Source organism: Chiloscyllium punctatum, chromosome 3 (genome assembly GCF_047496795.1).
Source record: "Chiloscyllium punctatum isolate Juve2018m chromosome 3, sChiPun1.3, whole genome shotgun sequence".
In the NCBI taxonomy this organism is placed as follows: domain Eukaryota; kingdom Metazoa; phylum Chordata; class Chondrichthyes; order Orectolobiformes; family Hemiscylliidae; genus Chiloscyllium; species Chiloscyllium punctatum.
In genome coordinates, this window is record NC_092741.1 from 35,419,212 (window position 1) to 35,434,336 (window position 15,125).

The window sequence follows — 15,125 nt, forward strand, 5'->3', positions numbered from 1 at the left end:
CCATCTCTGGCAATAGTCTTAAGATGAATGTCTTCTATAAACCCACAGACTCCCATAACCAACTGGACTACACCTCCTCCCACCCAATATCCTGCAAAAACTCCATCTCGTTTTCCCAATTCTTCCTTCTCCGTTGCATCTACTCGGACGAGGAGACATTCCACTCCCAAGCATCCCAGATATCCACCTATTTTGAATATTCCCCCCTCTGTCATCCAGACAGCCCTCCACCGCACCTCCTCCCTTCTCTGCTCCACTGCATTAAATACCCCCTCTTGTCCTCACTTTCCACCCACCAGTCTCCACATTCTTAAACACCTCTACCAACTCCAAGTAGACCCCACCACATCTTCTCCTTACCATCCCTCTCTGCCTGCCGCAAGGACTGCTCCCTTCATCACTCCTTGGTTCACACTATACTTCCCATCGACACACTACCCCCCCCCCCCCCTCCACTCCCCCACCCCTCCCTAAGAACTCAATCAAACCTTCCCCACAACCATAAAGGATGCAATACCTGCTGGTACACCACCCCTCTCACCTCCATCCAGGTCTCCAAACGGTCCTTCCAGGTGAGACAGAGCTTCACCTGTCTCTACTCCAACCTCGTTTACTGTATCCGGTGCTCCCGAGGTGGTCTTCTCTATATTGATGAGATCAAACGTAAAGTAAGGGCACATTTTGCTGAACATCTCCCAGTCACCTCCCATTTCAATTCCCCTTCCCATTCTTCTCCGAGATGACCATCCTCGGCCTCCTCTATTGCCACAGTGAAAACTGGAGGAACAATACTTCATCTTCTGCCTGGGCAACCTACAGCTCAGAGGACTCAACATTGAGTTCTCTAATTTCAAGTAACTCCCTCCCCTTCCCCCAACTCCCTTTCCAGTCCCTCCTCCTTCCTTCCATTCCACTTACTGACCCTTCCTTCCAGACACCAACTTGATTCATTCTTCCCATCGCCCCAAACAGGCTGTACCCTCCACATGTGTTCACCTATCACTACTTCACCACTCTGCCCCTCTCCCCACCCAACACCACCCCCCCCCCCCCCCCCCACCATCTGCAGCTTGCCCCACCCTCATCCCCAATCCTGAATAAGTGTTAAACCCGAAACATTGACTTCTTCACCTCCTGATGCTGCCTGGCTTGCTGTGTTCTTCCAGCCTCCCGCTTGTCTTCTTCAAAATAATGAAGCAGCTACACCTAGAATATGAGACATATTCATTTAGTCCATATCTTCACAGAACTTTATGAACAAGATAATTCAGGTCATATTTATGTTCATGATCATAAACTGTGTCCAGGTCTGTAACTTTGATAGCAGCCTTACCAATTTTCTTGTTGCAGATTCAACTGTCCATGACAGGACTCATAAGAGTGACCACCTGAATGTTCCTTATGGACACAAAGTTCCACCTTCAAACTGAACATTATCAACATGCTAAATGGAATGACTTTTGACGAAATCTAGCAACTCAAGGCTGGGCATCCAGGAGATAGTGTAGGCCATCAGCAAGAGCAGAATTGTACTCCAACATAATGTGCAACCCCATGGCCTGATACATCCCCAATGTACAATCAGCATCAAACCAGACGCTCAACTCTGGTTCAGGAAAGTATGCCAGGAGCAGAACCAGCCATACCTAAAATGAGGTGACAACCTGATGAAGCTACAAAACAGGATTCCATTTATGCCAAGTGGCATAAACAGCAAATGACAGACAGAACTAAGCGATTCCACATCTAATGGCTCAGGTTGAAGCTCTGCAAGTCTGGCACGTTAAGTCATGAATAGTGACTTAGGGGGAACAAAGCACTGGGGGAGAAGACTACACATACTAAATAATGAGAAAGCATGACAAATCAGTGCAAAGATAAAACTGAAGTATTTCAAAACTCTTCAGCTAGAAATGCTGGGTGAATGATCCATCTTGACCTTCCCAGATGTGTGTATGGAACAAACTGCCAGAGGAAGTGGTGGAGGCTGGTACAATTCCAGCATTTAAAAGGCATCTGGATGGGTATATGAATATGAAGGTTCAGAAGAATAATGGCCAAGTGCTGGCAAACGGGACTTGGTTAGATTGGGATGTCTGGTTGGCATGGGCTGAAGGGTCTGTTTCTGTGCTGTATGACTCTTTGAAAGATATGGAGGCTTTGTGTAGGCCACACAACATATGAGGTGGCCCAGCCCACTTCCCATCACCCCAGCCAGGTTGCACCCTCTACCTGTGTTCACCTATCACAACTTCACCACTCTGCCCCTCTCCCCATCCAAAACCCAGCCCCACCCACGCCCCCCCCCCTCCCCCGCCATCTGCAGCTCCCCTCACCCTCACCCAAGTCCTGAATAAGTATTAAACCCGAATCATTGACTTCTTCACCTCCTGATGCTGCCTGGCTTGCTGTGTTCTTCCAGCCTCCGGCTTGTGTACTTCACTATCTCTATTTGTCTGAAAGGGAATACTGTCTGACCTGTCCAGTATGTCCAATATTCCTTGTCAAGCTTTCCCGTAATCACATTTGCTGGTTTCAAAGTAGCATAATTCAAATACATTTATTACGTTACAGCGCGAAATGCGGTTAAGTAGGATTAGTAACAAAACACGTTATAGTCTTGTAATGTTAATTCAAAAATCCAAATATCCAATAATCGGAGTTAAGCGATGTAAACAAATCAGCACAAAGGTATTTTTGTTTTTATTTCTTAATTCGAATTAATGCATATTTGGACCTTGTTATTGATACAGTGATTTAAATTACCTCGAGATTTGTTTATTGACAATATCGAATTGTTTCACCCATCGGTACAAAATCCCTTTGGCTGCGATTAACAATTTGTGGTTAGAGAGAAATATAATACCTGGAATTGTATCGAGCACATTTTATTCGAACAGTCAGCTCCTGGGGAGGTGTTGGGTTTTTTTCCGTTAGTCTTGTAGGTTCGCAATCGTTTTCTGCTGTAGCTATTGGCCACGAGATTACAACGTACGCATTTCTATAATACAGTCGCACCCGTATATCTTGTCAGTTTAAAGGGTTCAACTTTAAAATCGGAAACCTGTCAAAGCCACAGACTTCTATTTCTGTAGCCGAACTTGGGATATGGAATTTCGTTCAGAATTCCCCAGGAGTGCAAAAAAACCTCATTTGACTCATTTTACTGGACTGAAATAAAGGCTTCACAAGCTTATTTTGTTAAATCCCTGAAAGTTGAGACAAATATCGGTTCGTTTTTGCCTCCACAGCAGTCCATCATGATCGCTAGTGGCAGTAAAATTCTTTATCGGCAACCAGAAAGCTTCAAGTGTCTTCCTGAGGAGTATCTCTCTCTCTCAGTGCCAAGGGAGCAGTAACGTGCCAGGTTTGGACGGGGGTTGGAGGCTCTGTTGTAGGAGGTGGGGATATCGAAGCTACAAACCCAGGTCGTGGATGGGAGAGAGGTGCACGGGCAGGTTAATCTCAGCAATCCGGATTTAACACAAGAGCGCCAGTGCAGAATGCAACACCTCTGCCCTACAACATGTGAACTGTTCGGTGTTTAGCAGCGAAATTCATGCTCGATCGAAGTGAGTGAATGCCCATGAAATTCATTTGCAACTTGGCTGGGATCACGTGCCTCTGCAGAGCCGCCTCACACAGGGATTTCTTTTCTGTCTGTGTTGGATGGGGGTAGGTTCAGAAAGTCGCCGCCGTGCAGTCAGCAATATTAATCAGCGCTTCCTCAGATGTTGGTAACTTTAGCACACCATCGTGACTGCTCTGGTCAAAACAGGCGAAACCCAGCGCCACAAAGTTGTGATTACACTTGAGGGAAGAGTTGCTGCTGCGGAGTTCCCTGCAGCCGCCGAGTCCAGCACCGTGACTACATTCAGGGAGAGCTGCCGCCGACAACACTACTCCTCCAGGATGAAACCTCGCTCCAACTTGTGGGCATTCACTTTGCTCCTTCATTTTGCCCGCGGATCCGGTGAGTTGCGAGATAGTTTTATGGGACGTGGGGTCGACTTGCAAATGAAATGAACCAAGTCTGTGCCGCGCTCGCACCTGGAGATAAATATGTATAAACACTTCTCTTTCGGATTGTAATTGACATAGTGTGATATCTCGGAATGGGAGGCGGGGGGGGACGTTTTCCCAGAGCTAAATTCAGATGAAAGTGCAAGGAAAATAAGTGAATAGAACCCCAAATGAGCCGCACCGTGCTCTTTAACACTCTTCCATTCTTGATGTGTCTGATGAGATCGGTAACCTGGATTTATACATTTAGATTTTTTATAGTATTTTCCAGTTCTGTGGATTTGAAACTTTAAAAAACGAAAACTGCTAACCACACAACATATGAGAAAAGGATCTCCAAGGTTTTTTAAAGATCTTTTTTGGATGCAAGTGGACAGACCTGTTGCATGATTTCAGTCTGTTCACATTTTTGTTGATATGAAGGCGATACATGTACAGTATATATTATATAACATATATATATCAAACTTAATGGTTTTCGCCAACATTTCCACCCCCCCATCTCATTTGTCGAAAGTAAATGAGCGAAATAAAAGCAGTTGTGTGAATGCGCTGAGTTATTTTAATTTCTGGACTTACTTTTAATTGTTGGGAATGTTTAGTTTGCCAGAATGGGGGGAGGGTTAGCGAAAGTAGCAATCACAATGAAAACATTGGAAGCCTGGTTATCCTCGTACCCTGCGGTTTGCTGATTGTGACTGACAGTAGTTGGTTATTGCAATGGGGGAGGGTGGTCGTAACTTGCATCGATGCAGACCCCTTCGTGGCCTCCGGATGTCCCAGAGAGGCTTCGACTTGAAGTACTATGAGTTTGAGCCATCGTTGCAGAAATGCAAGAGTAGCAACTAGTCTGAACACAGAATTCCAACAATGAAAACTAAACATTACCTATTTATTTTTTGTAGCGCTTTAAACGTAATGAACCGTCCTAAACATGCTTATCCCGATAAGTCCGGACGACCCCATTTAATTAGGAGAAAGCGAGGACTGCAAGTTCAGAGTCAAAAAGTGTGGTGCTGGAAAAGCACAGCCAGTCAGGTAGCATCCGAGGAGCAGGAGAGTCGACGTTTCGAGCATAAGACCCTCATCAGAAATTCCTGATGCCTGACTGGCTGTGCTTTTCCAGCACCACACCTTTTGACTCCGATCTCATTTGACTGTGGGATTATTGTGCCTTATGGTGGCCCTGGTTTTCTTTGAATTGCACTGAGGGATCTATAATGTGCACCAGAGAGAGCATCTTTGACAGTGTAGCACTTCCTCTCTCCTGCACTGGAGGTATTACCATTATAATATGCTGAGGTCTGTGGAGAGTTTTTGACTGGACACAAGGCACATCCCCCAATTGTTGAGGTACTGGACTCATGACAATGTGTACTTCAATGGTCTTCCACATCCTGGCTGAAACACCCTTAATTCTGGAATTAGCATTGCAGTTTTGGTGTGGAGACTAAAAGAAAGGTGAATAATGGTAAAAGGGTTAAACTGAGAAATTTGGCTTATGTCAAAATTCCTTTATCTCATCTGTTTCTACCTCCCTCACCATTGCATAAACACATTTTGGACATAGTGTTAACAAACATTTTGTATTTCACCTACCTTACACCAAGTCTCCAGAATTTATTCCGAACTGAACCTCCATTCTCTTCCCCTCCAACCCACTCCATATCCATCCTTGTGAAGTTCAGTGGCACCTGCACATTTTGAAATCATTGCATCCTGTGCATTCTATCAGTACTTTCAAAAGCATTCCAGAAAAAGACTTCTTCAATCGTGCTTTCAAAGCGTCCTCATTACTATTTTCCTTCTGTCCTGCTCTATCATTCTTTTGTCTTTGGAAAACTGAAACGTTTTATTTATTTTTGGTAACATTTTATTTTCAAACAAAAATGTATTTTCTGTCTCAATAAAGCCAAAAAGTAACTTTTCTATCTTTATAATGTGTTGTCTGGTTCAAGGCGGTCAGGAAGCTAACGACTTCACATAGTCCATGGAATTCCAATCTAAAGACCCGTGACCCATCTCGGTTGAAATACCCTGTTAGCAATGCGGTCTTCTTACGTGACAGATTCCTGGTGCTGGCTGACAAAGCCAAAGTAAACCTCTTGGATTTGTAAAGTCTGATTGCTGGGGATCTAATTTTCTTTCACTGGTCCTATAAACAGCTTTGACTTGTATGTTTGAATTTCACTATTTTGTGACTTTTGTCGTTGCATATATGTGGGTGCTATTCAATGATAAACAGTTAAAAGTGGCTTCATTCACCTATAGATTTAAATTACAACACATGTATTTTAATTAATGGTTTGCTAGGACTTGTACATTTAATAGTTAGGTCCTAGGGAGTGTTGCTGAACAAAGAGACCTTGGAGTGCAGGTTCATAGCTCCTTGAAAGTGGAGTTGCAGGTAGATAGATCAGAGCATAGAGTATTGGAGTTGGGAGTCTAGATGAGAGTGGTGCTGGAAAAGCACAGCAGGTCAGGCAGCATCTGGGAGATTTTCCTGCTCCCTGGCCTGCTGTGCTTTTCCAGCACCACTCTCATCTAGACTCTGATTTCCAGCATCTGCAGTCTATAGGAGTTGGGAGGTCATGTTGCAGCTGTACAGGATGTTGGTTAGGCCACTTTTGGAATATGGCATGCAATTCCAGTCTCCTTCCTAGCTGAAAGATGTTGTGAAACTTGAAAGGGTTCAGAGAAAATTTACAAGGATGTTGCCAGGTTTGGAGAATTTGAGCTATAGGCAGAGGCTGAATTGGCTGGGGCTGTTTTCCCTGGAGCATCGAAGGCTGAGGGGTGACCTCATAGAGGCTTATAAAGTCATGAGGGGCATGGATAGGATAAATAGGCAAAGTCTTTTCCCTGGGGTGGGGGAGTCCAGAATTAGAGGGCATAGGTTTAGTGTGAGAGGGGAAAGATATGAAAGGGACCTAAGTGGCAATCTTTTCACGCAGAGGGTGGTGTGTGTATGGATCAAGCTGCCAGAGGAAGTGGTAGAGGCTGGTACGATTGCATCATTTAAACGGCATATGTATGGGTATATGAATGGGAAGAGTTTAGAGGGATATGGGCCAACTGGGACTGGATTAGGTTGGGATAATCTGGACATGTTGGACAAATTGGATGGAAGGGTCTGTTTCCGTGCTGTATACATCTCTATGACTCTATGTGCAAAATTGACAGGCAGGAGGCTGGAAGAACACTGCAAGCCAGGCAGTATGAGGAGGTAGAGAAGTCGACGTTTTGGGTGTAACCCTTCTTCAGGACTGGGGGTGAGTGTCAGGGGAGCTGCAGATAAAGGGGGCCGCAGGGGCAGGGTGGAGAAGAGGGGATAGGTGAAGATAGGTAGAGGGTACAACCTGGTTGGTCAATGGGAGGAATGAATCGAGGAGGTTGCAGGGAGCAGAGGCGGGGAGGGGAGGGTAGCTGGGAATGGAGACAGGGGATGGGGAGGGAGGTAATTTGAAATTGGAGAACTCAGTGTTGAGTCCTTCAATAAGGTTAGGTGTCTGGTACTGTTGCATCTCTGGAGCAGGTGGAATTTGAACTTCAACTTTCTGGCACAGTGGTAGGGATTTTATTTAGGGACTCTTTTTAAGGAGCAATAAATTACAAACACTACACACCAGGGACAGTGTGTTTCAGATTGCACTATCTGCCCTGATTGGATTTGACTCCTTGATCCCAGACTGGAATGGTGATACCCCTGCACCACTACGTCCTCCCTGGGCTCTGGGCTTGGTTAGCTGAGTTGCCCTGGATGGCTGATTGTGATGCCAGTGTCAAGAGTGGGGTTAGTGTTAAAGCACAGCAGGTCAGGCAGCATCCGAGGAGCCGGAGAATCGATGTTTCAGCCAAGAGCCCTTCATCAGGAATTGTGATGCCAACCCAATAGTGTAGGTTCAATTCCTACCCCCAGTGAGGGACAATGAAGGACTTTCATTCTCAACCTCTCCACTATCAGTCATCTCTCCCTAATGAGAGAGTAGCCCTATGGTCCAGTAGAAATATGATGACTTTACATCACTTGCAAATTGTATAGATGTCTCAAATAAACATCAGACATGATACATCAAAATACCTTCATTTGTGTTGCAACATTCAAGATTCTTCTCATGGTGTCAGCTGACTGTGAATCAGATACCTTGTTTGGGATTCTTCAATGTGCTTACTGTTCTTCAATTTTATCTTTGTAAATATGTTTGTGTCCTTGAGGACATTGTTTATTGAATAGCTCGCTTGCTGAAAGAGTTTTATTCCACAACAGATGCAATAAGAGTGTGCAAACAGTGGAATTAAGAGTTTGAATTGTATTTACAGAGCAATGTGATACAAAGCTACTGGCAATTACAAAACCTGTGCTTTCGAATCCCTCCAACTGTTTGAGTACATCGACTAACACAAAATGAAAGCAGCTGCAGTTGCATTTGTTATGAATACACTTTATAATGTGATGTAAGGTGTGATATATATGTTTTATTATAAATATCATTTAGTTTAGATTTTGAACTGATGGCATCTGGGTTTTGGTCTGTGTATATAAGAATGTTTTATTATTACGGTACCAGTGTTTCTGGAATTATGACTTTTTTAAATAAACCAATATGAGAGAAGAGGTCCGTGGGGTCAGGGATTTGTGGTTGATACCAGAATTTGTTTGCATTGGCAGAGTTTTACAAGTGGACACTGTAAACATTGAGGTGCAAGATCTTGTCTTCCACATAAAAACATCAGGAAACGATTTTATAAAATTTTGCTTCAAAGAAAAGCCCATAATTTGGAAATTTTTTGGTTTCAATTTGTAGAAACTGTGGTTGAAGCTTGATGTAAGAAAGCTTCTTCGAGAGTAAGGCAATGGAACATTTTAGAACTATTCAGAACTCAGTGTAAGGACTTTAGCTTGAAAGTTCCAGACCAGAAGTATTTGGTTAGAACCCTGATAAAATTATTTGAAGCTGTAAAAGTTTAAACTTAGTTGTGTGACTAATTAAGAAAGGGACTACCAAGACTGGGGTTTAAAAGAAACAGTTCAGTAAAACCTATATATGTGATAGAGAAGTGATCTGGTGTTTGAGTGCTGTAATGTGATGGTGTTGGAACTTTGTTGTGTGTTTTGAAACCCTTCAAATTGTGTTATATATTTATTTTATTTTATTTATTTTTATTTCATCCGTCTTTCTTTTGCACAATTAACATTTGATTTATTGTTAAAACCAGATCTGCAGCATTGTCTACTTGTGTCTCAGTGAAATAACACCTCATTAAATAAACAAAAACAAAATGTGACCGGGGTCTCTCTTATCCGGTAATAACATCAGTTGGGATCATTATTATTGTTGCAATTATTATTGTTATTATTTTGTGGACTCCTATTCAGAGGATTGTGCCTTAAGGCCCCAATTGACCTTTGGGCGTGAAATGCCATTTGCAATTCCCCCTTCTTGGACATAATCAAGGGATTCAGAAAGATCTGCATTTTGCAATTTCCAAGCAGTCACATATCCCCTTGCCTCTGAATCCATCTCTGAGGGGCATTAACTTTCACAAATCATTAATGTTTCAGACTTTTCATCAGCCATGTTTGCATGGTCTAAGGCATTATGGCCTCTGGACAGATTGTCCCGTGGAGTTCAAAGTGGTGAGAAAGTGCCTTCATTAAGTTTGTACACTTAATTAACATCAACAGCACCTACATGCATTATGTAGCACCTATAACATCATAAAACATGCCAAGGCGACTCAAAGGAATAATTCCAAAGAAAGTTTAGCACAGAGTCACATAAAACAATGTTAGACAACAAGCAAATGCTTGAAAAAGAAGTACATTACAAAATGTGAATCAAGAAGTGCGAACGCAGATGAGTTTTAGTGAATGCATTCTAGAGTTTAGGGCCTGGAAAACTGAGGATGTTACCATTCGAACTGGAGCATTGCTATTTGGGAATGTACCAAAATTACGGGAGATAGACATCTGGTAGGTTTATGGGATTAGAGGAAGTTGAATAGAAAGGGAAGGGCAAGGCCACATTGAGAGATAAGAAATTTAGTTTAAAATTGAGGTGTTGAGATTCCAGGTCATTATTAGTTTAAAAGACCCCATGTCAACTGCCTTTCTCAAAACTTATTATCTTATGAAAGATCAAAATGGAGAAACTGTTCTCCTACACAGCATATACCAACAATAATAATTTTTTTTTGCACAGAAGTTTTATTTGTTTTTGTTTCCTTTTAAAAAATGGTTTGAGAATGTTTGGTCTGAAGAAAAGACATTTTTGTGTAGCACCCAATCTCTCTTGCATTTCAGAAAACTGGTAACATTGTGTAGCAAGCAAGGCAGTGAAAACTATTGGCAGACTCTGAAAGAATGTGAACTTTAATCCACTGAAAAGCTCTGAACTAATGAGGCTCTTTTCTCTGGGAATTCTTTTTCCTATCAATTTTCTCCAATTCACTCCAGAAGACCTGCTCACTGCGTAAATGTAATTACCACTATTTGTGTATAAATCAGACAATGTATTCAATTATAGGGGCAGAAAGGAAATAAGAAATAATTTCATTTCTGTAGTGCCTCCATTGTCAGGATACAAGTTTTTTACTGCAAGGTGGGAGTCCTGCGTATTGATACTTTGCCAAGCTCAGTTACCCTTTGTCGATATTTACATCCTTCAAACTGGCATGATGAGCTAGTAATTAGGATTAATCGTTGGCACAGGCAGGGGTGTTCTGGCTAGAAACATAGGAGTGAATTACACAGCCTCCATGCTGGATTTGAAGGTTGTTTGGGGGCTGAGGTAAGCAGGTTAAATTTAAACTATTTTCTTTAAAATCTTTAGATTAAAATCTTTACTATCAGTACCATTCCCTTTGTCTTTTGTTCGGGACACCTTACCATTTCATCCACTTGCTCCTCCTCCCTCTCTGTCACCAGTATTAAAACCATAATTTTCCACTCCTGAAGAACAGTCAGGTAAGACTGATTGTGAACTTTGCTTCTCAATCCGCTGACCATGCCAGACCTACTAAGTTTCTCTAATACTTTGTTTTATCATAACCAGTAGATTAACCCTAATTCAATGAAGAGTGCATGAGTACCTGCACTAGATTCACTTAAAATGATGTTTCAACCTGATGAAGCTACCACATGGGGCAACTTGCATGCCCAGCAATATAAACAGCTAGTATTAGACAGAGCTAAGTGATTGCAACCAACAGATCAGGTCTGAGCTTTGCAGTCATGTCACATTCAGCAATGAATGCTGGTGAACAATTAAAGAACTGGCTAGTGGAGGAAACTCTACAGTGTGTTACGGGAACTTCACTTATTCAGACAAGTGAGGAGTATTCCATTATACTCCTGAATTGTGCCTGGATCCACTACTTTTCATCCACTACTTTTTGTCCTTTATATAAATGATTTGGATGTGGACATAAGGGGTATAGTTAGTAAGTTTGCAGATGACACCAAATTTCGAGGTGCATTGGGCAGCTAAGAAGGTAAACCTTAGATTACAACGGGATCTTGATCAGATCGGCCAATGGGCTGAGAAGTGGCAGATGGAATTTAATTTAGATAAATGCGAGGTGCTGCATTTTGGGAAAGCAAACCTTAGCACTTAATGGTAAGGTCCTAGGGAGTGTTGCTGAACAAAGAGATCTTGGAGTGCAGGTTCATATTTCCTTGAAAGTGGAGTCGCAGGTAGATAGGATAGTGAAGAAGGCATTTGGTAAGCTTTCCTTTATTGGTCAGAGTATTGAGTACCAGAGTTGGGAGGTCATGTTACGGATGTACAGGACATTGGTTAGGCCACTTTTGGAATATTGCGTGTAATTCTGGTTTTCTTCCTATCGGAAAGATGTTGTGAAACTTGAAAGGGTTCAGAAGAAAATTTACAAGGATGTTGCCAGGGTTGCAGGATTTGAGCTACAGGGAGACATTGAATAGGCTGGGACTGTTTTCCCTGGAGCGTCGGCAGCTGAGGGGTGATGTTATGGAGGTTTATAAAATCATGAGGGGCATGGATAGGGTAAATAGACAAAGTCTTTTCCGTGAGGTGTGGGGGTGCAGAACTAGAGGGCATAGGTTTAGGGTCAGAGGGGAAAGATATAAAAGAGACCTAAGGGACAACGTTTTCACGCAGAGGGTGGTACATATATGGAATGAGCTGCCAGAGGATGTGGTGGAGGCTGGGACAATTGCAACATTTAAAAGGCATCTGGATGGGTGTATGAATAGGAAAGGTTTGGAGGGATATGGGGTGGGTGCTGGCAGGTGGGACTAGATTGAGTTAGGATATCTGGTCGGCATGGACAAGTTGGACTGAAGGGTCTGTTTCTGTGCTGTACATCTCTATGACTATGACCCTGTGGATGGTGGACAGACCATGGGGATTCAGCAAGTGAGTTTCCTGTTGAGAATTCCTTGCTTCTTGTTAGATTTTGGGTGTTCGTGATAGATATTTAATATATTCCCTCATTTAGAGATCCGTATGGATCCCTACAACTGAGTCAGGAGGCCCAGGCTCCAGTCCCACCTGCTCCAGCGATGTCGTAACACAGTATATACTTATCATAGAGTGAGTGCAGCAAAGATTCATGAGGCTTATTCCAGGGAAATAAGGGCTGTCCTATGAGGAAAGGTTGGTTCGACTGGGCCTTTTCTCACCAGAGTTTAGAGGAATCAGAATGGATCTGATTAAAACATATAAAATTCTAACAGGACGAGACAGACTAGATGTAGGGACAATACTTCCCCTGGTTTGCAATCAAGGGCTACATCTCAAGATCCGGAGCCATTTAGGATTGTGATGAGGAAATATTTCAGCATTCAGAGGGTGTTCACCCTGTGAAATTCACTACAACAGAGCTCTCAGGAGTATTTTCAAGAAAGAGAATGACAATTTTTTAGATATTAAAGGCGTCACAGAGTTTGGAGAAAACGTGGAATATGGCGTTAATAGAGAGGATCAGCCTTGATCATAGTGAATGCGGAGCAAGCTTGAAGGACCAAATGACATACTCGATATAGAGATGACTATTTATAACAATGTTTCAGGTTGTTCATTCTATGTGTTAAGAAGCAGCAGTTTAGATATGATACATTAGTTAATTATGCAACATATTTATGACAATAAAGGATGGTTCCTTGATACCAGAAGATGAACAGGCAATTGTCACAACTTAGGCCAATCTGAGTTAAGATGTGAAGGCAAGCATCCTGCTCTCCAGCCAAAGTGTTAGTTGACTCTTCCCAGGGTCTTCCTCCTTTTGGCACATCTTCCAGATGGAGGCGGCAGCTTCCTGACAAGGAAACCACTACCCCTATCAATCCTGAGCATTTGTTGATATGCTCTGTTTTTGAGACTGGCAATCCGCACTGCATCTACAGTGAACATGGGATAACTACTCTGTTATGAAGTTGAAGGTGTGTACTTACCTTTAAGAGAGACTGAAAGCTATTTTGCACTGAGAGCTTGCAGGTACCTGTCATGTGACTGACTGGCAGTCTCAGCGTATACTGGAAAATTGAAAATATGTAACATTTGGCTGTGAAACAAATACCTGAGTTTTGGTTGCTGTTTTGATAACCATTTGAATGTAGCCAATCAGTTTAAATTATGCCCCAGGACACTAAAACCTAATCGAGTTTGAATTTAATGCTTGTTGCCAACCTTGAACCAATGGAGACGATCCGATATTTGGGGTTTAAAGAAGCAGGCATTTTGGAAACTTACAGAGAGACCAACTGCCATTGCTAGAGTAACTGCCAGCAACACACTCTAAATGAAAGGTACATTTTCATACGAATCATCATTGCAGCAAAAGACCGCAGATGACCCAGAAAGAGCTACAGTCAGAAGAAGACAGACGCTGATGACTGTCGCTGGTGGTTTTGAAATTAAGGTGATGTAATTTTAATGTGTGTTTTTTTTATCAAAACAGTATATTGTTATAGACTGGGAGGTAGATAACAAACATTTAAGAGAAAGGAGACTTAGAGTTGTAAATAGTGGTTGTTTAATGTTCATTTTTAGAGTTAAAGATAAATTGATAGTTTTTCTTTAAATAGTGGAATTTGTGAGTTCTCTGTCACTCATACTTTAATAGATTACAGGGCGAAGTGAGCTTTTCTGGGTGTTTGGTTTAATTAGCAGAAGGGTTCACCTCCATGTCGTAACAACTCGCAATATCAAAATACCATTGTCTTCTTTGTTCACTCCTCCATCATACTGGCAGCTTTCATTTTATATAAGAACAAACAATTCAGCTTTTTCCAAAGAATTTGGGACACTAGGCAGCATCGGCCTGTTAGCTTTCATAACTCTTATCTGTAACTTGTCTACTGTCTTTGTTTAGAACATTATTTGTTTATGTTTGGGGAAGGTAAGTAACTGCTATAACAGCCTTTATATGAGGTCTCAATTCTACACAGGAAATCACATTTCAAAGGGACCTTGGTTTTAATACCCTGATGCTACTCTTGTGGTCACAGTTGGTCCAGTTCAGTATCTGGTCAATAGTGATTCTCATGATTTTGACAGTTTGGGAGATTCATTGATGCTAATGCCATTCAATGCCAAGAGGAAATGATTCATTTTGTCATGTGGTTTTATGCCCACAGACATGAGTTTGCATTTAGGACAGAATGGTCAAGGAGAAGGCAAAGTCAAAAACTATGCCTACACTTAGGCTCCCTCAGGGCTCTTATTATTGTATATTCATACTAGTTATTCTTATATATTGTAATCTGAAATATATGAGTTTCTAAACTTACTGTCATGTTATCAAAGCTATTCTTTACACATCCTCCATAACTAGATGTCACATGTGTCAACTTTCATCCATCTTCTAAATATTTGGTCTCAGTAACTCCAATTATGCAATGCTACTTGAGTTCATAGAGGAGCAGCTCTGTGACAACATTACAAGGTCACTCCATGGAATAAATGCCCTTACACAATAGTGAGGTGCTCTTTTGTTGGAGATGGTCATTACTTGCTACTTAAATGGCATAAGTATTATTTGAAACTTGCACCGGAATGTTGTTCAGGTCTTGCTGCACATGGATACTGACTGCATTGGTATCTGAGGAATTGCAAATATAA

At 42.1% G+C, this 15,125-nt stretch overlaps 1 protein-coding gene and 1 long non-coding RNA gene across 2 annotated transcripts in view; one reads left to right on the forward strand and one right to left on the reverse strand.

Annotated features, from left to right (window-relative positions):
* Window positions 1-499: 499 nt before the first annotated feature.
* On the reverse strand, window positions 500-3,329 carry LOC140457725 (uncharacterized). Its single transcript, XR_011953359.1, has 3 exons — window positions 2,867-3,329; window positions 1,132-1,206; window positions 500-643 (listed from the first exon to the last, which is right to left on the reverse strand). It is a non-coding gene; the product is annotated as an uncharacterized lncRNA (long non-coding RNA).
* A 498-nt stretch (window positions 3,330-3,827) lies between these two features.
* Window positions 3,828-15,125, forward strand: part of mertka (c-mer proto-oncogene tyrosine kinase a) — a 112,434-nt gene continuing 101,136 nt past the window's right edge. The window contains exon 1 of the mRNA XM_072551409.1: window positions 3,828-3,973. Within this exon, the coding sequence (XP_072407510.1) occupies window positions 3,913-3,973 (61 nt within the window). The 5' untranslated portion in view covers window positions 3,828-3,912. The remainder of the gene's footprint in view (window positions 3,974-15,125) is intronic.